At 40.2% G+C, this 24,913-nt stretch overlaps 2 protein-coding genes across 13 annotated transcripts; one reads left to right on the forward strand and one right to left on the reverse strand.

Annotated features, from left to right (window-relative positions):
* Positions 1–496: 496 nt before the first annotated feature.
* On the reverse strand, positions 497–16,536 carry LOC135483311 (E3 ubiquitin-protein ligase NEDD4-like). 9 transcript variants are annotated; one of them, XM_064764086.1, is made up of 28 exons: positions 16,434–16,536; positions 16,253–16,338; positions 15,351–15,435; positions 14,985–15,023; positions 14,473–14,526; positions 13,978–13,998; positions 11,718–11,824; positions 11,242–11,353; positions 10,670–10,863; positions 10,316–10,432; positions 9,991–10,156; positions 9,365–9,409; positions 8,997–9,026; positions 7,846–7,902; positions 7,002–7,133; positions 6,687–6,809; positions 6,290–6,344; positions 5,867–5,919; positions 5,439–5,504; positions 4,972–5,078; positions 4,553–4,675; positions 4,301–4,422; positions 4,104–4,174; positions 3,774–3,869; positions 3,504–3,577; positions 3,028–3,256; positions 2,551–2,720; positions 497–2,252 (listed from the first exon to the last, which is right to left on the reverse strand). In XM_064764086.1, the coding sequence occupies exons 1-28, from the start codon at positions 16,473–16,475 to the stop codon at positions 2,150–2,152; spliced, it is 2,679 nt and encodes an 892-aa protein (XP_064620156.1). In that variant the 5' UTR covers positions 16,476–16,536; the 3' UTR covers positions 497–2,149. The 9 variants fall into 9 exon arrangements, with proteins under 9 accessions (XP_064620156.1, XP_064620157.1, XP_064620160.1 ...); XM_064764087.1 differs by lacking the exon at positions 13,978–13,998; XM_064764090.1 differs by lacking the exon at positions 9,365–9,409.
* A 49-nt stretch (positions 16,537–16,585) lies between these two features.
* On the forward strand, positions 16,586–24,085 carry LOC135483312 (beta-glucuronidase-like). Of its 4 annotated transcripts, none has more exons than XM_064764097.1 (13): positions 16,586–16,689; positions 18,748–18,917; positions 19,377–19,553; positions 19,891–20,072; positions 20,400–20,545; positions 20,741–20,934; positions 21,125–21,277; positions 21,533–21,711; positions 21,869–22,015; positions 22,217–22,307; positions 22,576–22,752; positions 23,006–23,141; positions 23,468–24,085. In XM_064764097.1, the coding sequence occupies exons 1-13, from the start codon at positions 16,671–16,673 to the stop codon at positions 23,587–23,589; spliced, it is 1,893 nt and encodes a 630-aa protein (XP_064620167.1). In that variant the 5' UTR covers positions 16,586–16,670; the 3' UTR covers positions 23,590–24,085. The 4 variants fall into 4 exon arrangements, with proteins under 4 accessions (XP_064620167.1, XP_064620170.1, XP_064620169.1 ...); XM_064764100.1 differs by lacking the exon at positions 16,586–16,689 and adding an exon at positions 17,970–17,988; XM_064764099.1 differs by lacking the exon at positions 16,586–16,689 and adding an exon at positions 18,349–18,392.
* The last annotated feature ends 828 nt before the right edge of the window (positions 24,086–24,913 follow it).

The raw sequence follows: 24,913 nt of genomic DNA on the forward strand, positions 1-24,913 counted from the left end.
AAATATTGTAATTAGTAGTGATTTAGTTGTTGGTCAGCGATACCTACCTAACTATGGATTACAGAGTAACGACTCCTGGGCCAATGAACTGTCAAACCAAACTCCCCGGCCAAATAAGATCCACATGACATCATATCAGAGAATATGCAGATGAGGGACATGAGACATCCCTACCATCACGTCCTTTGTTGATTGCAGGACGGGAATTGAACTACCAGCAAGTCCCCACAAAAGATCCACTAGGTCCACACTGCATCATTGCCATCATGGCAGATGGACCAAGAGACATTGAGGACCCTCAAAAGAAACTTAGCTGCAAGCAGAAACATGACCCTGCCAGCAATGATTAATCTTCATTGTTGAGACAATGTCACAACCAACTCCTACAGCCAAGCAATCCTGAAGGGTTCAGAAACTTCGGGATTGTCCATCATAAGGTCTATGGCAACTCTGGGGTGGTCGCATCCCCAAGACAAATGAAGAAATAACAACAAAATTACTATACAATGTTATTTATTGACTATCAGTATCATTTTATTGTATGCATTATCAATATGAAAAAGACATGCTAGAACTGAAACCATGAGACAATATCCTGTCTTCTCAAATATTACTAGCAATTGTCAAACTAAAGGAACATGCTGGTTGACAACATTCCTATTTTTTTCCAAAAAGGGCACATTTCTGCTTGATAACATCCCACTTGAGGATGAAGACACAGGTCATCCAAGACACAGGTGAGAAACATTAATAACCCACTTCCCCACTTCTCCGACCTCCTATGTCAAAGCGCAGCTGAGCAATTTTTCTAATTGGATTTTGCGCTATATAAATGCTATTTGTATGTATGTATGTAAACCAAGAACGGGTGCCTGGATTCATTTTGAACCACTGGCAGTTGAATATTCATTCTGGAAGAGTGTACACAAAATTGCATTCAAACTTGGAGGAAGGAGTGTTATATTTGGTATTCCCCAGCCCAGGTCTCCGTGGTGACAGAGTAAAGGCATTATATCACACGTTAGCTTTTTACATACATAAACTGTACATACATAGTATATACTTTATACAAGTTTTGAAAAGTGGAAAATATTTTCTCCTTAAACTATTTTATATACATATCTCTTACAACTTTGAATGAATATCTCTTGATAACTAAATTATCATACAATGTATTGTCAGATATTTTCGGGCCGTTAAATATACAAGTACATTTCAATAGCTTCTAATAGCACATCAATAGCATCTAATACTAGCATCTCATAGCATATCAAAGAACAATTACAGTGATCAACCTTTGTTTGATACACATAGAGAAATCGAAATATATGTGAACGTATGTACAATGCACAATGCACAGAGCACCAAAAAACATAATCAGGTACGTTCAATTGACTACGCAGGTTAACCCTTAGAGTGCCAAATACATGTATGTGATAGAACCCAGGATAGAATCTAATCTTGCCTTCATCTTTAAGGTGCTGTTCAAATTACTTGACAGATCTAAGACAGTAAAAATGTCCCAGTTTAACCCTTCAAAACAAGAACATTCATGAAATTACCCCCCGAAATCTTTGGCACTTAAAGAGTCAACAAATGAAAAAGAAGGCACATTACTGAAAATATTCACTCATTCAAAATAGGGACTGGAAATTGTGCCGTAGTCCAAAGGGTAGTTCACCAGTATATTTGAGCAGATACTATTTTGAGGCAAGAAATACTTGACTTGAAGACCGACAAACTATTTTCCGATGTTCAAATAATATTCAAGGGAGCTTACTGAACTGGCGCAATGAACAAGGTCACAAATACTAGGCCTATTCTACATTTGCATAATATAGAAAATACACTCTTTTTTCATGAGGTATATATTCATCATCTTGTTGTCACATCATGGGTGTGAGGTGAGATGGCACTGTTGTGAATTTCTCGATTCCTCACCCACAGACAGCTACTTATCCATTCACCATGTAGATGATTGAAGAAGCCTCCTCATAAGACTTGACAAGAATTTTCACACTGAGCTGAAGCGGTGTCATAAATATTCCTTGCATAAAACTACTTTACAATCACAACAACAGTCCAAGGTATGAAGACAAAAGTCATAAACTGTCAGCATAGTGAACACAATTATGAACCTAATCCTTGTTTAGTCAACGCCTTCAAATCCAGCCGTACTCTCAATTGCTGTAATAAGCTTTGATCGTGTGTCTTTGTATGAGGTGAAGGGAGGCAGGTCAATGCGGTTGAAACTTAAATGAAAGCAGAAACAGATCAGAAATAATGGTACTAGTACAATTCAAGTAAGCAGGACATTGGTATTAGGCTTCGAACAATGGCGATAAGGTTGACTTCACACTGATTCAGGGTTTTAGAAACAGAAAGTTCCCTATTAATTGACCAAGAGCTTATGCAAAATATTACAGCACAGGAGACCACTTGAGAAGGCTATGTGACCTGTTTATCCATAGCCCCAACAGAAGCAACTGACCTGTATTTTCATTGGGCATGGATTCACTAAAACTGTGTGTGTTTGAGCTGTACACTTACCATGTGTGCGCCCGAGGCAACTTCTCCGAGTTGCCCCATTTCTCTATCGTGAATTGCTGCGGTCCATTGCTGCCGTATAACTCTTTGAATCCATTCATGGGAACTCGAGATGTTCCTGTCACAAACTGGAGCAGACGACTCCTCATCTCATTGTTGAATGAGTAGACAGCCTGCAAAACAAACAACTTTCACCTAGAAGACGCTCTCACTTTGGAAGAAAGGAAAGTGATCTCATAGCTTGCTAAATGTAATGGAGTGGCAAGTTCTATCAAGTCTCGAAACACATCACCGATGTTGAAAGCTGGAGGAAGCATTACATGTGAAACTTTTAAATGAGCCGAGATGTATAACATGGATACTATCTCCCTGCATAACATGAATATAACATCATTTGGGTAGATAACTAATGCCAAATGACTACATGCCATGCTTTGATAAAGTGTCTACAGTATTGATTTTAGGCATCTGAGCTCTCACCTTCCAGAAGTTGATAATAACAGGATGATTGGGGTTGTACTCTCCCTTGTAGACAGTATTCCTCTTCCAGTCATTCACATCGATGTCCTGGAGACCACACAGTAGCAACTCCACTTCATTCTCATCAAAGATCTGCAGCATGTTCTGTGGGATGAGCTCATTGAAGCCATCCATGAATGACATCATCTGTTGCTTGACACGGCCTATAAACCGCCATTTGATAATCAACCTAAAATTAAAGGTAAAGGCATGAAAGATAGTCTTCCCATGTAAAAGAATGTTAGTAACTTTGAGGTTTGTTTGGGCCAGCTTTGACCACAATGGAATAACACCTTTGATTTGTCCTTATTTCTGGTGTCATTTCATAATAGTTACACTATGCAAATATGGATCAACTTGATGAACTTTATATTACAAGTGCAAGCCAGACAGTAGAAGACAGACATCCAGGAAGGTTGTTTACCCCAAACACTTACTCAATGTATTCTTTTTTGTTGAATTCTGTGACTTTCATATCCCCACCATGTGGAATCAGCTCACGCTCTTTCATCTGAAATTGATGAGCCATGAAACTTATGAAACATAGGCACCAATTCAATACAGAGGGTACTTGCTCTACAAGAGCCTGTGTGCACCTCATAGGCACCAATAACATCAATACATTCCAAGATGATATCCTATTTATTGAATGGCTGAATAAGCATCAAATTTGCTAGGTCTTATAGAAACTGAACCAAGTGCCTTACCTCGCCAAAGAATTCTTCATCAACAGAAAAGGTCAATTCAAGGTCACCAGGGTCGTTGTCCAGGATCCATTGAAGAGAATTGTGATACTCGGAATCCTAGAAAATAAAACCATCAAGTTGTACAGAAAACTAGTCAGTGCCAACTACATTGTTACTCATTTATATAATACAGGCAAAGTCTAAATGTGGCTTACGAACCAATATTGGTCTTTTACTCCCAAAGGTAATTATCGCAGGTATACTATAATTTTCCTGGCTGAGACTGGTCCAAACCTCAAAGTAATGAGTTGAATTGAGGGAAAAACAGACCAATGAACTACAAATACCTACCACCGACTCCATGTCTGCTAATACTATAGGTTTCCCTAACATCATTTTGTAGAACGGCCGGATGAAGAACCCTAAAAGGAGAGAGCAGAATACATGAAACAGAAATCATGTCTATCTTTATCACTTCTTGGATTTCATCTTTACACAGTACCCAGAGTTCTTTAAATGAGTTAATCTAGCACAAGAAATGAACATACCGTCTAAAAGCTTGCCATGGTAGACTGCCATACCAGCTACGCGACCGATGAATTTGAAGTAGGACAGATGGTCTTCGTTGGCTATTCCAGAATTGGGGTTGATCTGTAACGTGTAGTTGTCACTGGAAATAAGAAAGTATCATAAACGTGAAATTCGAATACTGAGGTCCAGGATCAAAATCAATACAAACTAATACGAAGCTAAACTGGCCATCATGAAGTCTGATCAACAGAGCTTGTCAAGATACTTACGTTGCTGAATACTCAAAAAGGCCATAATATGGGTTGAACATTTCCTTCGACAATAAGTAGAACCATTCCCTGGCCACACCACCATAATCTAAGCCAGTCTCACCCTCAAATTCAATCCATAACCTGAAAATTGAGATGAAGTAGATGTATGAGAACTATTGCATCTTTTGTCAACACCAGTAACATCACACACCCTCACCAGACCAAGTGACATAAAATGGAATATTATTTAGGACCAATATAACATATCAGACACAATCATGTCTCATATTCTTCTTGTACAATGAGGAGGCGGACAGGGGATACTGGAAACTGTGATCACTTCAACCTTCCTTTTTGACATTAAACTTGTCCAATACTTCTTTTCAGACTTGTTCTTCATCTAAATATAGGAAAATACTATCACTACATTAACTTACCTAGTTTTGAGCAGATCAGGTCGTTTTATGCTCATAATTGTTCGATATGAATTTTCAAATATCGTCCGTCGGTTCACAGTAATGTCTATTTTGTTAGGCACATTATGCTGGAAGGTGAAAATAAAGCAATGGTTAGATTGCTACAGAATTCTTTTAGTGTATTCAAATGGTACAAAGATCTTAATCCCGAACCAAATCTAAAATACAAACAATGTACTAATGATGTTAGCAATACCAGTCGATAGGGACAGATTTCACACTGGCTTCATGTGGAAGCAAGTGCAGCAATAGACTTGTGGCCTTAGCCAACGTAACTGCAGAAGAAGCTCTGGTGACTCACCAAAGACCTGCAGCAAACAGTCAGTTTCGTTGCAGAGGACATGATAGATATGCAACAAGAGTCATAGTTGGGACAGCTGTTTTGTGCCAATGTATTAGTTTTTGATAGTATTCCATGGCATACTTACAGGTTTTCGTAACTTAGATCTGAAGTAATCGTATTTCTGTTTGTAATCCCTAGAATACGGAACAGCCTGAAATAAAGAAATTTACTCATCAAAAAAGAATCTTACAAAGGACTCCAGAAAGTCTTTGACATATAAAGAACCATTTTTTACAGCGCTACACGCCAGGTCCCAAAGATAACCCCATAAACTGCCGAATGATGTGCCGGTTTCAAACCGGTTACTGGCATCCAACATTTGGCAAAATCAAACATTTTCACCTACATGATACTGTAAGCCTGCACCCTCACCTTACAAGAATATAAGTACAAAGTTTGATCTTTTTTCAAAACAACACAAAGGAAATTAAATCCCTAAGCAATTCTCCTTTATGTAAATTTCAAGGGATAAACAAGTCTCTTATCAATCATAAAAACAATCAATGCACTTACCGGCCCACCAACACTTTGAAGACGGGGATCTTCCCACTGTGTTGCTTTGCTATCTGAAAAAAAGGAAAACATCATCAAAGTCAAGACGCCTTATGAAATTTTATCAAAGGCAAAGTATAATTGAATGAACTTGAGACGATAATCTTTAGAAAGATCGTTACTTCCGAAAATATGTCAGAAATAGATGCCTGAGAGGCACTGACTGTGTTTTACTGATATGTCATCACATCTTTCTAACAGATAAAACAATTGAGTAACAACTCCAGCTGAGTTCACCGCAGCCTGACGATATTTTACAGCAAAATTTTTCTCCAACTGTGATGACCTTGGCAAAGTCAATTTACCCTGATTGCCCTCAACCTTAGCTTGATGTTGAATAGGACAATGATCAGTGGATAATGGCAATGATTACTTTGCACTTACTATGATTAATATAGAATGCCCTTCCATCTGTGTGAACCCGTTCCTCCCAACCAGGCTGGAGAGAAGAATGCAATATCATTAACATATAAACATAACAAGCCAAAGTTGGAAAGCTTTGTCATCTTGTCCTTATCTCAATCTTGAGTTTGAGAATTTGTTGAATACAACCTGACCACCCTGGGAATAGTGTCAAGGTTACTGCAAGCATTGTAAGTTGGAAAGCTTTGTCATCTTATCCTTATCTCAATCTTGAGTTTGAGAATTTGTTGAATACAACCTGACCACCCTGGGAATAGTGTCAAGGTTACTGCAAGCAGCCAAATGTTGGCGTCTCTATATCATGATATTTCTGCAATTCACGAAAACTTCTTTCGGTTCTTTTTTGATCAAAACCTACTGGTAATGGTCCGAGGTCCCTGAGCAAATCCTCATTCGATGAAGCTCTTGGCATTGCGGAGGGAATATCTAGACTAGACTGAGTCACAACACTTTGTGCGCGATGTTTGATACGAGGGTCTTCCTAGAAAACAGAAAGAAACATGATTTAGTACTGGCCATCTACTGTTGGATTGACCTAGCCTTCTCAGCCGTCTGCCAACAGAAGAGACAGAAGGACTTCTTGTGTTTTAAGGGAGCAAAAAAGATGAATACTAGGATAAACAAGAAACCTGCTGCCCCAGAATATGACATTGGACTGAATTCCTGAACCTACCCAGACTGTTTGTCTTGTGTTGTGATCGATATAGAATACTCTTCCATTAGGTGCAAAAGACATGGCCCAACCAGGGGGTAATGGTTCTTCATCGTCTTCCTGTGAAGCTCCTGCGCTGTTTGTGCTGGTGACCTGAAGTGGAGGGAAATGTTGTAACTTACACAATACACCTTGGATTATAAAAACCTTAACACTGTCTTCTCCGGGTTAAATTTCAAAAACAGGAAGAAGATGTGATTTTGAAAACCCGATCATGAGGTGATAAGACCATTCAAGGCTTGGTTACCATAGCCGACTATGCTTGAGAGAAGCTGGGAGTTTTGCTCATATGACCATCGATTTGAATTTGGAACAACATAGACACACTTCCGAGAACACTGGTACAAGTAGTAGGATAACCTTTCCAAGCTGAACAGTACTTTTATTCTGGTATTGAGTGAGTTTTACTCTGTGCAAGGGAACACCACAGTTTTATCTCCAAAGACTGGATGCTGTTCTCCCGGATGAGACGTGAAGTAAGGAGCTGAATGTACAACGATGTGCTTGTCTGATATGACTGAAAATGTTACAAGTGAAGGTGGTGAAGAGGTGGTCAAACGTTAGTATTTAGTTATGTTTAACTTGTGCACTGTCCTAAACAGCAGAGTGAATTCTGGTAAGCACATCTTTTGATATCGTCCAATAGAAAGTCATTATCCTGTTGCATGTTCTTTTGTGCACCTCACGATGGTCTCACTTTCCCGACTTACTCTCTACTTGAACCGTGAATATTGTTATTGCGTTAGGTTTGGTACAACAAGTTAGACGTGAAGTTAAAACAACTACATAATTTGAGTTTACATACTTCTTGTATCGTAATGGATGGTGTTCTGCTACGAGTATAAGAGCTGGCCTGTGGCCCCTATACAGGATCAAAACAAAGCAAAATCAGGATGGGTTGGACAATAGTAACACCATTGAGGTCATTGTTTTGGGGAATAGTGTGATTGTTTGTGGAAGCAAGATTTACACTTGTCAGCAAAGAGCCCCAGGTTAGCAAAATTATCATGGAGTAGCCTACATGGAAATTTACATCTGTGCAAAAACTCTAGAAAATCGAACAGAAGGATAAATCAAACAAACTGAAACAAAATGATAACAGAGTATAGCAATTACACAACGGGTTAAAGAAACCATCCTCGTCACAACTAAAACAATATGTGTTATCGATAATACATAACAAAGCCTGGTCACACAGCATAATTGGTCAGGCGTAAGAAGTTACATGGCTTAACGAGGGCAGAAACGATTCCAACAACCAAACACCATCCAGCCTGCGTCCATTCAAAGAACATCCATGCTATTATGTGCACAACCCAAGTAAACCCTCCGGAATCATGTTTTCAAGGGCCAAAGAGAAATGTTTGTACTGTGTTAATTCGGGTCTTGATCCCTTCACAGAATTCAGGAAGGTGTACAGATATGCATGACTGCAGTCTCCCAATGGAGTTGATTGAATTTTGAGCCAAATCACATGGAAATGTCATTTGCCTCATTATTCATTATGATCAGAACATTCAGCCATGCCAAAGGATTGAAAATCATAGTCCAAACAGAAGTAGTATTAGTATTGAGGAATAACCAAGTTGCAATAGGCTTGACAATAAATTATTGTATACCTCAGTGAGACAGTCTAATATTATCATTTGGTTGGATACATGAATTTCTTTAGAGCAAATCTAAAGAATGTTGCTAAAGGGTCACATGATGAGGTATGCTATCCCTGAAGACCTTCAAATGTCCTCAGATCCAGATGGCTGCAACAAATGTCCTGTGCCACTGGCCAATGATATGCACAGTGACTTTCTTTCACTTTTGAGATTTATAAAGTGCTAAACCACCAGATTAGTGTTTTTTTCAATCCTTGTGGTTGGAGGCAGATATCCATCAAATCTACAGGTTCCAGAACAACTGTTAGGGACTACTTGGATGCGAGACAACATGGGAGAAACTTACAGAATGTTGTTGGTAAAAGCGTGCTCGTCTCTATATGAGGGGGAAAGAAGGGTCACAATAAGAAGAAGAGCATTGTGGTAGGGTTATTTACAAGGTCACACAATACACACAGTACGTAAACAAAGCTAGAGTCGTTGACCATGGATCTAGTTCATCTAATTTACAAAGCATTGGGGAATGTTTGCCACCTGTACTTGTTTGGTTGGAGAAAGAAGTCTGGAATTGGGAATGAAGCTTTAGCAATAGCATAGTTTAAGTGCTACCGAAACAGTGACACGTCTAAGGATATCAGTCAGATATCTGGGGGTGGAACTGTAAATCACTGTTAGCTTAGGATATTGAAGGGAATAATGTAAATCCTGACTTACTGGGCGACTGGCAGCTGATTCACTAACTGACCTGTCCCTCAGACCCTTAATGGAGAAAGGGCCACGTTAAACACATTGTAATGGACTGATTCTACCGGTAATTCCACACTTTGGTTGAAACTGGGAAAAGTTATACCTGGATCTAGTGGGTATTTCGTTATCAAAGTCGACAGTTTTCAAACAGAAGTAACACGAAAAGAGGCCAACTGCACTTGTTGGTGGTTTTAATCACCATATACCCGCTGTAGCCGAGTGTAGTTTTGTCGTGGCTTCAACCAAAATGGGAAACAGTCTTCAATGAATCAGTCATTTGCAGGAGTATTTCAAAGATTGTTGATCAAAGAAGCTTATGTCTTTATCGAAATGGCCTGTGTAGGATTCCTGACTACACACAACACCACAACACCAGCAACAACAAGATGAATGTTTAATAGGCTTATCGAAATTTTAAATGGGGCACAGAACACATTTTGAGACTAATTGGGATGATGAGATGCATGTCTAGTCTAAATTTCAGTGAACTATTCTCTATGTTTTAAAACCTATATCCGATCAAGATATATACCTCAATTTTCAACACAACAATAAATGTTAGAAATTAGATATATTGATTGTTTTTCGCATACCTGAATAGCTGCAGGCTGTTCCACTCGACCTCCGTTATGCGTGAGATCATCCGTACTGGCATGGCTAATCGTATCTTCTTGGCTGATGTGTCGTCTTTGGCGATAAAGTCGTGCTAAATCTAAAGCTGTCTGTCTCTGAGTATCTTCGGCTGTTGCTTCCGGTTGCCTGTGTGAAAAGGGAACACATTTAGATAACCAATATGAGGAGAGTTTTGAGCAATTTAAGATTTCTTTGGAACATATTTTTGTTCGATATCTTATACTTGGTGATTACTATCATCACTACACATGTGAACCCTGTAAACTCAACCTTAACTGGACTTACGTAGACGCTATAGGTCTTTCCCATTGTGTTGCATGAGTGGTGTGATTGACGAAGTATGTTCGCCCATTATAGTCCTGCCTTTCCTCCCAACCAGGTGCAAGGTCATTCGTTCCGGTCCTGAAATCACAACCATTTTAGTGAGCAGCGCCCCATGAACATGAAATTTTGTTACAGCGACCTACAACATGTACAATAATCATTGCATAAGATGAAATTCATCTGACAAACAGTGCCGGCTGTAGTGTTGAAAGTGACCTTGATGGTCTCATGTTCAAAATATTTCACAACAAACTTTATTGCAAATGAATACAATTTGATTTCAAACCAAGGCAAAGACCAAACAAATGAACTCACAGCGAGGGTCGCTCCCATTGGGTTCTATGACTCCTGTGATCAACATAGAATACCCTGCCTGACGCATCACGTCTCTCCTCCCAGTTAGCCGGTAGTGCAGATTCCTCCTCTGTTTCAGCTTCCGTGGTTGTGACACTTGCAGTGTCTGCTTCAAGTTGCTGTGAATGAGTTGAGTCGATCATCTCCCAACCAGGCTGAAATCATACATCAAAGAGACAGATAAAGCCATGCTTCTATTTTCAGTTGATTTCGTTCAGAGCATCTTCTATCAAATTACTGGAAACAAAAGAACCATGCATGCTATCATTGCCAGATATGACACAGATTTTGTCCACACGAATTGTTATGAAGTCAAAACTTGCTCTCTTTAGATGCCTTTGCTTCACAATTAACATGTGTTCTGCTGTCTCCCACACGTATAACTAACAAGCCGATAGGACAGGCAAGTCAGTAAAGAAAATGGGATTTACCTCAAACCAACGCTACAACACCATCCATCGCTGACTGTTTTGACAGATTTTTAATGAATTGTTTGCAATCAATTTCTACTACAAAAAGAGATATTTTCCTACCTCGTTTTCTTCTTCCAAGGCGTCATCTTGGTCTTCTGTGTCGTTTGTCTCAGTCTCCAATCGCATATAAGCAAGGTACAACCTCAGGTGACCTCGCACTCGTGACCGAGAGCTAAAGAGGAAAGCACCTTCTCAGAATATACAGAATATATAATTCACCAACAACTTCATTTACAGATAACCTTCCTCAATTTGTACATATATTAAAAACTTAAATGTATTTTTACGTTAAATAGACCTTACTAGACAAAGTGTATCCGCAACCTCTCAAACTTCTCCAGTTCATTATTTACAAGGCAATCAATTTCAAGTGCTTGACAAGTACTCTTGACGATCATTGAGTAGACAAAAGTCTGCAGCAGAAAAAGCACCAAGTGCAGTAAACCATTGTAAAATTGTATGATGATGTCATTTGTTCTTCAACATATTTACACTACAGTTCAAAATGTTTTGCAAACAGTATCAACAGATCGTACCTTCTCGGTCGTAGAATGTAATCTTTGCAGGGAATCCGCAAATCATGGCTCTCTGTTCTTATATGCTGGAGGGGTATCTCGACTTGACCAAGAAAGTCATCACGCGTCTGAAAATAGAGAATGCGACAACACAACCGACATTTTTTCTGCTGAACCGCAGTCACTATAAGAACAGATGACCTTGATGATTGTGAATTAGTTTACATCTTGCAGGTACAATCACCAAGAGTCAGACATGTCAAATGACCTCATCAGTAACAAAGCATGGGAGTCAGTTTAGAATATTGATAAAAGCTCTCTTGAATTGGCCGAGTGGCTGGGTGGGGGGAGGGGGAGGGGGGAGGGGGGGCAGAGGAAATTGATGGTGTTGTCATCAACAAGTAATACTGGTGTACCATTTTGTGTTCATTAGAATTTAGATCTTACCCAGTTTTAGCCCCTGAATATGTGCAACCCGCATTTCATCAATTTGGGTTCACTGATGTATGTAACTGTATAAAGCCTGAACAGACATTCTTATCTTGTAGTCGAGGTCAATGCTTGCCCTACTCACCTACTAATCGTCTGAGGTGTATACAAGGCTACCAATCTAGGCATACTAAATTTTCAGTTTGAATGAAGAACAGACACATTTCATAGGCAACACAATAAAAACAGGCAATATGTTTATAAATCATTTGATCTAAATCAATATCGGAACAGCCATAGAGATTGTATATCAGAGGGTAGAATGGTGTTGCTAGGGCGTGGCAATAGTATAATCAAACACATGACTGCAGTTCAATCCACAGGATGCTATGTTAGTAGTTTTATGAATGCCAAGAAAAAAATTGACCGTGTACGTTTTACTCTTCGGTACCAAAAATGACCTACACCCCTGTCTTACAAGGGTTCAGTGCTGCACTAGTACACACCAAGAAAGACATACACAGATGCTAACTTTATGTTCAGGGCTCAAGATACATTTAGACTTCCTTGATAGGGAGTCAAACCAAACATTTGACAAAATCGCACGGTCAGAATTTCAAAATTGAGGGTCTGGGGCTGAGTTGGATGCTTCAAAAGACAGTCAGGTTTTCAGAGTCATTTCGAGCCCAGGTTGTTCTTAGTGCAGTAATTTATGCTATCATGCAAAAAGTGAGAGTCAACTTTCAGATTCAGCTCTGAAACATGACAAGTTCAACTACAAGGAAACTTCTATCAGAAGTGAAGACGACAGACTGTCATCTCCAGCAGTCAACATGAGACTTTCGAATATTGATTTTCTCCAGGGTCCAGTGCAACACAGTGTGAGACAGCTCCTGGCACTTCATCTGGGGATCTGGTACTGATGGAATGATAGGCAGGACATCCTTTTTGTGATCAGTAGAGAAGGCCATGACATGTTAAAATCTGTGGCTTACAGAGAGTAAACCAAAAGGACTAAGTACATTCCAAGCACTGCATACTGATTTGTTTTCTTTGCAAAATGAACAATGGCTCAAAATAGATGGCCATTAGTGAATATTTACATGCTTGGTGACACAACCAGGACAACCATGTGATGTAAATATAATAAACCAAGTTGATCAAAAATCTGTCATGTATCATCTCATGGTGCCTAGCGTTGACTTCACTTTAATTTCCCAGCGGCTGAGAGGCTGGCTGGAGTCTTTGTGCAACAAATATGCCCAGTTACCATGGTAACAATCCAATGGGATCATTCTCTCTCCAACATATGAAATAGACACAATGCATTTCATTTCTGCTATTCCAGAAGGAACCATTGCCACAAACCACAAGTGACATTTTTCATTCAAATATGCACTCAATTATTCTGTTTTTTCTAAGCTAACCATAACCCTTTCTTCCCTACACCACAGAACACAGCAAAACATCCAAAAACTAATTTGTTAGCTAATGGCTATTACTCTTTACTGTGTTGCAACCCCGGATCCCATTTGGGTGTCCTTGCTGAGCTGCATAATGCTAGCTGATAAAAAGATACCGATGCTATTTAGATATATCTAGTTATGTGATAAATACTCCATTATATTTAGCAACCAGACCTCAAACTGGTGTTGCAGAATGTCAGGAAGTTATACACCCATGTATCTAAATATTGGCATAAAAATGATAAATGAAATAGCGACATTTGGTCAGGGCTGATAGCAGACAGTCCAAACTGCAGTCTGTACATGATGTGATATCTACCACTACCAGCAGATTTTGCCAAGAGGGGAGTGGAGGAAGGTCAAGTCAGACAAAACATCACACCAACCTTAAGGAGAGGCCATTTTACCTGAAGTACAAGCATGTAGCCTCCTTTGTAATTGTAGTATGATTTGTCAGGAAGTAGGATTAGGCTCCCTATTGTATGTTTGTGGACCATAAAAAAGCGTACTGACAAAACTGCTGCTATTACCCAGAATCTATCAATCACAATACTGATTTAATACATGTAGTTGTGTTACTGTTAAAAAATATAACAGAATTTGGTGGGTTTTTTGTCAGAAATCTATGCAAGACTTCAAGCAACCCCAACTTTTACTATATTAACCGGCTGTCATCATTTATGTCAGCAGGCCACTCAATTTCATCTTGGGAGTACAGCCTTTTGTTTTCAAAAGAGCTTTGAAGGCCTGGAAGTGATAGATGACTTCCCCTTCCAACACGGGGAAATCAGGTCAGAAAAAAAGCTTTCAGTTTCACACATATGTAAATCATACACTGGGACAAACATCTAAAACAATGGAAAACTGTCAAATTTACTTACCAGTCGATTTTCATCAAACACTTCAAAGAGTAGTTTATTATCCCTTGGATTCACCTGGAAGAATAAGACAGTGTACATGTATGAGAATATAGGACTGCTCCTCAAACTACGAACAACCAAGGCCAGTCAGGAGACCGCAGAGAACACCAGTCCACAGAGCCTGAAATCCTGAATAACATATTTCTGGGAGTGATCCGTCATATCGTTTCCCTGGTCCAAACTTTATTTATACGTGATTTACATCACTCTTGCCCAGCTTCCACGAGAAACTCCCACAGAGGTTCATTGATGCCTCCTGAACATATTTCTCCAGATGAGTTATGAGCATAAAGTGGGTACTCTTCCCCCCCCCTCACAACACTTCCTTCTTATGATCATGACAACTCTCCACAACTTCGAAGCAGGACCCTCAAGTCCAATGTGTCTACTGATTTCAAGAATGATAATGAAAATTGTCATACCATGATACTGATAAAGCTACAGTTTCATTCACCCTCAGCAATCATACTTACCCTAAAAGCAAATTCTTCATCCCATCTTGGATTGAGGGTCTGAAAATAAAAACAAAGTTCACATCTTTTAAAATGCTTTTCTATATTTTCGGCTACTCTGGCCTGAGGATTGGTTAGTGGTAATATACACTCAATTTTATAAAGAATAGATTGACAGTGAATTTGAGTTGAGTAGGGTTAGGACAAACTGCACGCCACAGAATGCTGGAACCAACGCTACTTAAAACACCAATGGTGTTAAGATTTGTCAAGGTATGCCAGCTTTCTGGTACTTGTAGTTCGTGATGACAGTGAAGAACGACAATGATGATGATGACAGATGATAATGACGATGATGATGATGATGAATATACTGTTTTCTCTTACCTTCTTGATTGTCTTGGTTTGAAGCGAGTCTATTTCACCAAGGTCTCGGTCACCTCGGAATAGAACAATCTTCACATATGGATCACTAAAAAGAAAGGCAAATGTAGCGCCCAGGCAACAGTGAATGAACACAACTGTATGACACTGACATGACTGAACACTTGAGACTCAAGGCTGCTCCCCTGCATGCCACAACCAGCACAAGCTGGCCTATCTATTGTCAACATCATAATGTCAAAACAAATCTGAGGTTAAAGTTGCTTTGCCTATCATATAAAAATTAGGGATTGATTGAACATGCATCTGGCTCTCACAGGCAATGAGACTTAATTGTATTTTCTACCACCGCCAGCCTATACTGGACGATACTGTAACTGTCAGTGTCACTGCCACTGCCAGTGAGTCAACTGGCATCATTGGCTCAGTCATGTCAATACCCTAAATCTCTGACTTTTGTTGATTTCTGAGCACAATTCCTTCTCTGTCACAGCGGGAATGCGCCACAGTAGTCAGCACTGCCACTGATGGACAATGATGACCGACTGTGCGACAGTGAGTGACAGTGACACTGACAGTGACTTTGATGGCTTCTCTCTGTCACATCAAGAGTCCAAGTTAGGCTAGAGTTAGATTGAAGTTTTTGAAGAAGTTTGTTTTGGCGCTGGCCACCAGTCATGCGCTTCGCAGTAGGCTATCTATTCAGTATTCTATACCCGACACTAGGCCTATAGCCAGGCAGAGGCAGAGGGTGACAGTCGGTGACACTCACACTGCACTGTCAGTGTCAATATTATGAATATAAACAAATCATTTGACAATGTGAAACAATATAGGGCCTTAGCCCTGGCCCTGGCAGCTAGCCTGCTGGCTACCCACCGTTATGACCGCGGACTTTACCGTACCTTGCTCCAAAAATATCTTTCTTGGCTAGGTGGATCCCAGCAATGACCTTGACCCTCAATACACGGGTAACACCATTAGGGTCCCCCTGAAAAACAGTGTCAAAACCAATAATCATACAGCGATCGACAAACTAATGGACATAATATCGAAGCAGAATATTCACTTATGTATTTAACGTACCGTTAACTCCCGCAACCCATGAATATCCTCGTTATTAGCCATAAAAACAACGCAATAATTTACCAAAATAAATCCAAAGGTTTATGCACAATGCGCATGCGCGGCACACAGGTACCCGGAAGTGCAAAATCAACATCTGATCACAGGCAACGGGATGATCCAGTTAACACCTTGACATACAGCGTTTTGATGGACAAGCCAAAACTGATCTTGAGGTCATCATGACGTGGTCATTGCATGTTGTACGCATATGATGGTAAATAAGTATGTACATGCAATTAGTACTATCAATCTCACAAACTACTGTATAGGCACACTGTGGCTTCAACGAACACTTTAGCGTGTTCGATTACTAGCGTGGCGCTTGCCCGAGTAAGCGCCAGTGCGTTCTTTTTGGTACTGGCGCCTCTTCTCGCGCCAGGCAATCGGCTACTCGATTCATACTGGGCATGCGCTTCAAGGCCCGGGATCCGGTGCATACAGAAGCGTGGGGCTAGAAATCGAACGCGCTATTTGTGTACCATCGTAATACAGTGCCCAAACCCTCCCCTACACTCATGATGCAGTAGATTGTCTGTGAGCCGGGGTGCGAAATTTTTTTCTGCAGGATACTTCTGCCACAGTGTACATCTGACAGCCAATCACAATTGGCGCGATCTTTGACGTCACACTGTTTATTTATGCATGATAATGCAAATACAATGGACGATACCGAGTCGCATGCCGAGTGCCACTTCAACTGTGAATGTGACAATAGTTCATTGTCTGACCCCAATTATGCTCAACTCAAGGTTTGTGTCGTAGTGTTTAGGAATGAATTGCACAGATTCATTGTAAAATTGATGATATTATGCGTACAAAAGAGGCATCAGCTGATCTGATCGCTACATTGCAGTGCATGCATTGATTTGTGAAATTTTAAAGGGGCAGTGACACTGACAGTGTTGCCAATGTTGATAATTATTAAAGGGACAGTGTATCCGATGTCTCGCGATTTGTGAAATTTTAAGGGGCAGTGACACTGACAGTGTTGCCAATGTTGATAATTATTAAAGGGACAGTGTATCCGATGTCTGCTGTTGAAGGTATCAGGCCTATTTTGGTAGTTTGAACATTGTTGAAGGGCCATTGTATAAAACACATTTTGACAAGCAAACAAAATAAATTGAATGGTGGCGCCACCTATGCATATACAGCAGAACTAGATACACGGTTGACAGATAAACATTCAACCTCGGCTATTTTGCCGAGCACAGTGTGCCTTTAACAGACAAGTCCAATAAATACAGTCCACTCGACAATGAAAATACATGTTAAGATACTGCAAATAAATATATTTTAGCTAATATACTCCTCTAACCATTTGCTAACTTGTTCTTTCCAAGATTATCAGAACACGTGGCATTGTTGACATTATTGCGCCATGTGGAAAGATGATGTCAACAAAGACACGTGCTTGCCTTGAATTCTGATTGGCTGTCAGATGTACACTATGGCAGAAGTATCCTGCAGAAAAAAATTTCGCAGCCGGGGTAGCTGATTCATTGGTGAATTCGTACGTATGGTCTGGTCTGTACCAGTATCACTCCTGCATACCGGTGTATCATGAATATATATATACCTGTAAACGGGAGCTCATGAGCTGAAGTTGAGGGAGTTGTGATGAACCTAGTATGATGATGATCAGATAACAGTCCGGAATAACAGTCCGCTTTCACTGGTGTCTGTGAGTGGTATGGGTCTGTCCTGGATACGAACACATTATAGGTTACGACTTACGTCAATCGCAGACAAATAGCTCATTAGAATATAGACCAGTGGTCTATCCTGTTCTGGTTGGGCAATATGAAATTTTTCCTTGACGTCATGGGTGATTCATAATATCACGGGAAATTTGATCAAATGCCAATGCAATAAACTATTGGCGGTCCCTACTGAAAAAATATACCCTTGGCTAAGGTGAGGTATTTGTATGGTATTCTAATGTTAATGACGGGGTATTTTGGCCCGGAGTAGGAGTGGCCTTGACCTTACAGAGTAACCATGCAGTCTTGAGACACAGTTTTACTTGTGTAGGCCTACGGTATATATTTTCTTTCCTCGTGATCCCTTTGCCTGTTAATCTGCAAAATCAAAAGTGCCATCGAAATCCAACGTCTCAGGAGTGTAACAGAAACCGCGCTCTCTTGTTTCCCGCCAAATATTCAGGGATTCCCGGAAACGCCCAAAATGTGGAAATCCCCAATCCCACAATTCAGCAGCAAAATAATGGCGTGTAAACAAACTTTTTATGTTTTTCTGATTTCTCTGTCAGGTTTACTCCAATGTCACGATGCCTCATCCGCTCCAGGAATGCTTTACCCTAGAGATTCAGAGTCAAGGGAAATAAAATCTCTTGATGGCATGTGGAAATTCCGCATCGATGCATCAAGAAGCCGTGCAGAAGGTTTGACCCAAAAGTGGTACACAAAACCACTGGAAGAGGTAGGTTTACACACATACAATACTTATTCACACACATATTCTTACCTGCTTTCATATTAAACTTAGGGAGAACATTGGTATACATGGTGAATGCAAGAATGATCATGAAATAATAAAATGTCCCTACTAAAAAAGTCTACCCTTGGCTAGGGTACTGGTGTAAGGTAATTTGTAGGGTATGAAATTACCATCTCATTTACCCATTATGGAGGTATTGTTTATACCATGATTTACCCTAAAATTAATTACCCTACAAATACCTTACAGGACCTTAGCCAAGGGTAAATTTTTTTAGTAGGGGTTGAGTGTGTATGATCAGTTCCCAGTGTGTGTGTGTGGGGGGGGGGGGGTAGGGGAGACTTTACTACTGCCCACCATGGTTGGCTGGCTTTGCCTAAACTAGGTGCAGGCCATATGATGAAGGAACAGGGTTGTAAATGCAGATTCATTTCTTTTCAGACTGGTCCGGTGATCCCAATGCCTGTTCCTTCAAGTTATAATGACATTACTCAGGAGAAAAGCATTAGAGATTTTGTTGGTTGGGCCTGGTATCAACGAGAGTTCTATGTGTCATCCTCATGGAAACATAACAGGATAGTCCTCAGGCTAGATAGTGCTCACTACTTTGCTGTTGTGGTAGGTATCAGTGCTAACCAATTGATTGCATCACGAATTGCTGAAAGTCCTTTTTTTGTAGAATAAAAAGTGTTAGTTTCCGGCCATTCAAATATTTTTCAGAAGTCCATTTTTTGGGCTGTGCTAAAAAGTCTCAACCTAAGTGCCAATATATACATGTATGATCACTTTCAGCTGCCCCCTACTAAACAAAAATAGTTAGTTTATACATACTGATAAACAACTGTGTCATGTTTGTTTATCATTGACAAACACATTACCCTGTCTGTTAAGTATCATGTTTAGGACTCTTGTTACTCAATACATACATTTTCATCATCAAAATCTTACTTTTTAGTGGCTAAATGGCAAAGAGGTGCTCACCCATGAAGGGGGTCATCTTCCATTTGAGGGTGCAGTGAAATCTTTCTTGAATTTTGATAAAGCTAATGTGATAACAGTGGCAGTCAATAATACTCTGACTCCAACAACTTTACCACCAGGAGATATTATTTACAAGCAGAATACTACTCATGGACTGTAAGTAAAGCCTAATCAAATGGTTCAATCCTGAGCATTTTCAAGTTATGAATGAACATTATAGTAAGCTGACCCAAATCAAAAGTGTGCTCTGCTGCTAGCCAAGAAGCATACCAGCACTGGTGGAAAACATACTATACATGTGCATGTCACCATCAAAGTGTAAAGAAGAGGAAAAAAGACAACTACTATTTGAAAAACTAGCCTACAGCATTATATGCAAGTCATCATATTGATATCTAGCGCAGCACATCATTCCGAAATTTGACATTGTGTTTTGCCCTTGTCATATAGTTTAACTTGATTCATTTATTCTCTACCTTGCAGGCCATATCCTGCCGGCTATTTTGTACAATATTATCAGTTTGACTTCTTCAATTTTGCTGGGATCCATCGTTCTGTGAGGCTTTACACCACACCTGTGTGCTATGTGGATGATATTGACATCACTACAAACATACAAGGATCAACTGGTAAATGACTGGTATGCCTCTGTGTTAGTCCTCTAATCTTTTTTGCACTCTTTTATAAAAGAAGTCAAGCTCAGACTTTGCCACCCCTGCCTGTCTTGCTAGTAGTGTGGTAGCACTAGAAACCAGCAGTTCGTCCTGTATATCATCTCTGCCTGGTATGTTATGGAGGTATGATATGTGGTCCCCTCATTTCAGGCCTGGTCAAGTATTCTGTCAGCAGCTTGGGTGTTTGTCAGACAAACTCAGTGATGGTAGCAATTCTGGACAAATGGGGTAATGTTGTGGCTCAGGGAGCTGATTATCAAGGGACAATTCAAGTACCCAATGCCAAGTTATGGTGGCCGTATGACATGAGCAAGGAGGACCATGCATATCTTTATACCATGAAGGCAAGTACATGTACCTCTGAGGTTTAGGTTATAATATCTACATGTAGAGTTGGCAAATGACAAATTATTGCTGGGCTCATACTGGGAGGCTGTCGGTTTGACTCTCATTCTCGGAAGCATCATTGCTGTTTCACGTTAGTGTAGCCCTACAATGATATTAGGAATTTTTTTATTTCAATATCCTTTCCAGGTCTCAGTGAAGACAAATGTTACAACTGAAGGAAATATAGATATCTATCGGCTACCATTTGGAATCCGGACTGTCAGAGTTGAACAAGGACAAGTTCTAGTAAATGGCAAGCCATTCTACTGTCATGGCTTTGGAAAACACGAAGACGCTGATGTACGTTGACATTACAGTGGAAGAAACTTGAATTCAGTCCTGACTTGGCCAAATAGATATTGCTTGCTCGAGGCATGTGGCATTCCAAAAGACAAAGGGCTATCAAACAAAGACGTTTTGGTCAGAAAAAAATATATAAATGAATTCATGAAACTTGTACTTTGTTGGCACCAGTAGCCTACGTGATGCTACCACTTTAATTTCTCAAATCGGATAGAAATCCAACTAAATTTGTCCAGTTTGGTGTTGTTTCAGATCAGAGGAAAAGGCCTTGACTTCCCATTGATTGCTAAAGATTTCAATCTCATCAAATGGGTCGGTGCTAATTGTTTCCGTACGTCTCATTATCCGTATGCCGAGGAGATAATGGACCAGGCTGACCAGCAAGGGGTCATGGTCATTGATGAATCGCCGGGTGTTGGGATTACGAAGGTGTGAGTATATGATGTACACATGCCTACACCTGTCTACACAAGTTAACATGTACTTGTAGATTTTGCAGTTGGCCGTCAAGTCGATATGATGTGTTAATTTCATTCTGCGTAACCTGCTACAAGTTATGTTGTTCACAAGAACATTCTTATCTTCCAGTGCAAGTTATGGTCCAGTGTCATTGGCCCACCATAAAGAAGTAATGTTTGAGCTGATCCGCCGAGACAAGAACCGCCCCTCTGTGTTCATGTGGTCTGTTGCTAATGAACCCAATAGTATAATACCGCAAGCACATTCATACTTCAGGTCAGTTATGACAATATGTTCTCCAAAGTTTGATCAATATCAACTTTTGTTCTAATGAGCGTAACTTCATTCATTGTTTTGAACAGTTGTTATCTGTCTTCACATATGACCTTGATACTGATACTAGTACCCTTTTTGTCTCCTTCTATTTGCTACATCCAAAGCTTTTTGATATATATTACGATATTTTGTTGTCTCCAGGGAGGTAATAAACTATACCCGCTCATTAGATCCAAGAAGACCGATAACTTATGCTGTCGGGGGAGGAGCAGATTACTACAGTGATGTTTGCGTAAGTTGTTCCATCATTCAGTGTAGTTTATCTTAGTAATTTACTGTGGTAGCTATTGTACTCATTTCTGCAGAGTCATGCTGTCCTCACCACATGCTTGGTGCATTTATAGATGTAAATGTTTGCACATTTAACGGTATTGAGTAAAGCATCCATAAAGGCTAATCAGTCTCCCAATAGGGATAGCTTTCTTCTGTATAGGCAAGCATTCAATCATACAACCAACGTTATAAACAGTTCAACTTCCAGTACTTTCTGTTTCTTTCAGGCCATATTGGTTGATATAATCTGTATCAACCATTATTTTGGCTGGTACTCGGACACAGGTCACCTTGAGGTCATACAGTTACAGCTTGAGAATGACCTCGTCAACTGGTATAAGACCTTCAAAAAACCAATGATCATTACAGAATATGGAGCAGATACAATAGCAGGATTGCACATGGTGAGCGACTTGGTTTTGGTGTCTCTTGCAGTAAAAAGATGTTCCAGTCATATCAAGCTTGAGGACTATACATGGCTGGCTGCTCCTTCAATCCTATTGCAATGAGCTTTTTGTTAAGACCCCGATCTCCCTGTGGTGTCTGAGTTAATTCAATTGTACAAGCTCTCCACCACCTCTAATCCGCTGCTTGTAAACATCTTGCAGACAGATCTGTCACAACATTAAATATCTGTAATACTTCTTTCCTTTCCAGGAACCCTCATTTGTTTTCTCCGAAGAATACCAAGTTGACTTTATCAAGGAGTACCATCGTTCATTCGACAAACTGAGGAAGCAGTTCCTTGTGGGCGAATTAATCTGGAATTTTGCTGACTTTTTGACCGTTCAGGGTGAGTCAAGTGGTAGTTTATTAAGTGGGGTCGTTTAAGTCCAACTGAGATGCAAACATGGCCAACATTGTAAATTTAACGGCCCCACATGACTCTACCAAGCTTGAAAGATTAGAACCTCTGGCTGTATGAGAGGATTTGTAGCTCGTGTTCAAGGAACAGGTGTTGGGGCCAACCCCATCACCAGAAATATGTGACCAGAAATTAACTCGGGACTGATGGGAGGGGTACATCAAGCATGCACAACCAGAGGTACACATTTCAAACATTGATCTTCTCCACTGCTTCAACCTGACATCCATTCAACTTCCTCCATCTGCTTCCAGGAGTCAAGAGAGTTGCCGGCAACAAGAAGGGCATCTTCACCAGACAGAGACAACCAAAGATGGCTGCACATAGCCTTCGAGAACGTTATCTTTCATTGAACAATGAAACAAAAGGTTACTGAGAGTGTCATTCATGTACAACTTATGTGTATGCTTTATACAACTGAATCCTAGAATACTGCAATGAGTTTTTATTGCATTTCCATGTACATGTATCAGGTATACAAAACTACCGCTTGTCTTCTGAAGACGTTCCTTTAATTATTGATCTTCCGAAGATATAGCTTGATATACAAAATGTTATATAATGTACTTGACTTAATGGAAATAATAAAGTGTGCATTTGTTAAAGAATTTATTACATTAGTCAATGAGCCACCGGGGCTTGGGTGTTAGAAAGCATGTCAGTCTGTGTACACATGTAGATCAATGCACATGTACATGTAACAACATGTCAACATGATGTTAATATGAGCTAGCATGCTTTCTGACAACCGTTGAATGAATGTTCTCAAAACAGAAATTCCCCTTCACCAGAAATCATGGTTAGAAGCTAAGCACCAAACGCACCTGAAAACATTCATCAAATATTTTAGTCCTGATTGTGACATTGTCCCGGTGTCCAAACACACACAATACTAACGACCATGTGTACATTACATGATGATGTACGTGTATTTGGAAGGTTCCATGGCTACATGTACATGTATTCAAAATTCATCTGGTTTTCGACACACATAAAGACACAGTTTCTCTCGGGGGGCTCAAGCCAGTGTCGGGAAGTTCATGGTGAAGTAGGTTGTGATATGGTCCTTAAGTCACCGTGACGCAGATACTGCAAAAACCTACCATAACATGCTGCCACAACCAGACCTGATAGACAGGAGATGCTGGCACAACCAGACCTGATGAGATGCTGCCACCTCCAGACCTTATGAGATTGCGAGATAACAAGTGCTGTTACACCCAGAACCTAGGGCAGCACGAGCAGATCCACACCTGATAATCCATCTCAAAGCAGACCAATGAATGAGCTCGATAGCAAAGATTACTTTGGAGCAATCCTCAACCCGCGTTCATGTTTTGAAAATTGACCTTGCCAATAGGAAGGATAGAGGCCAAAGTCTGAGGGAATCCATGTTTTAATTACATTGTGCCAGCTCATATTGGCGAGGAATCTGCAAGCACTTCTGCCAAGAAATTTTAAGGGAAAATCATCACTATGATTTTGTGGGGCAATTATGGATTGACAGGGAGGACAGAGGATTGGACACTTTTTCTGTCCTGTCCTGTAGTAGATTGGTTGGGAGATTTCGACACACTCTCGATGCTATTAGAAAACTTACATAAAGATCAAGTTTGTGGACCCAATGATGTCAGCACTGGCGGATTAATCATGCACTATTCAAACCACATTGGCCCAAGTAAAGCAATCATGACAATGAA

The sequence above is a fragment of the Lineus longissimus genome, chromosome 2 (genome assembly GCF_910592395.1).
Source record: "Lineus longissimus chromosome 2, tnLinLong1.2, whole genome shotgun sequence".
NCBI lineage: Eukaryota > Metazoa > Nemertea > Pilidiophora > Heteronemertea > Lineidae > Lineus > Lineus longissimus.

What these genes read in the sequence shown, in the direction of transcription:
- LOC135483311 (XM_064764086.1), bottom strand. Translation starts at nt 16,475, where the DNA reads ATGGCTAATAACGAGGATATTCATGGGTTGCGGGAGTTAACG. An exon ending in AATCAGCTGCCAGTCGCCCA is followed by an intron (nt 9,027 to 9,364) that starts GTAAGTCAGGAT and finishes CCCCTCATATAG; the next exon opens with AGACGAGCACGCTTTTACCA. An exon ending in CATCCATTACGATACAAGAA is followed by an intron (nt 7,134 to 7,845) that starts GTATGTAAACTC and finishes CCTCCACTTCAG; the next exon opens with GTCACCAGCACAAACAGCGC.
- LOC135483312 (XM_064764096.1), top strand. Translation starts at nt 18,702, where the DNA reads ATGGCGTGTAAACAAACTTTTTATGTTTTTCTGATTTCTCTGTCAGGT. An exon ending in CTCACTACTTTGCTGTTGTG is followed by an intron (nt 19,554 to 19,890) that starts GTAGGTATCAGT and finishes CTTACTTTTTAG; the next exon opens with TGGCTAAATGGCAAAGAGGT. An exon ending in TGACTTTTTGACCGTTCAGG is followed by an intron (nt 23,142 to 23,467) that starts GTGAGTCAAGTG and finishes ATCTGCTTCCAG; the next exon opens with GAGTCAAGAGAGTTGCCGGC.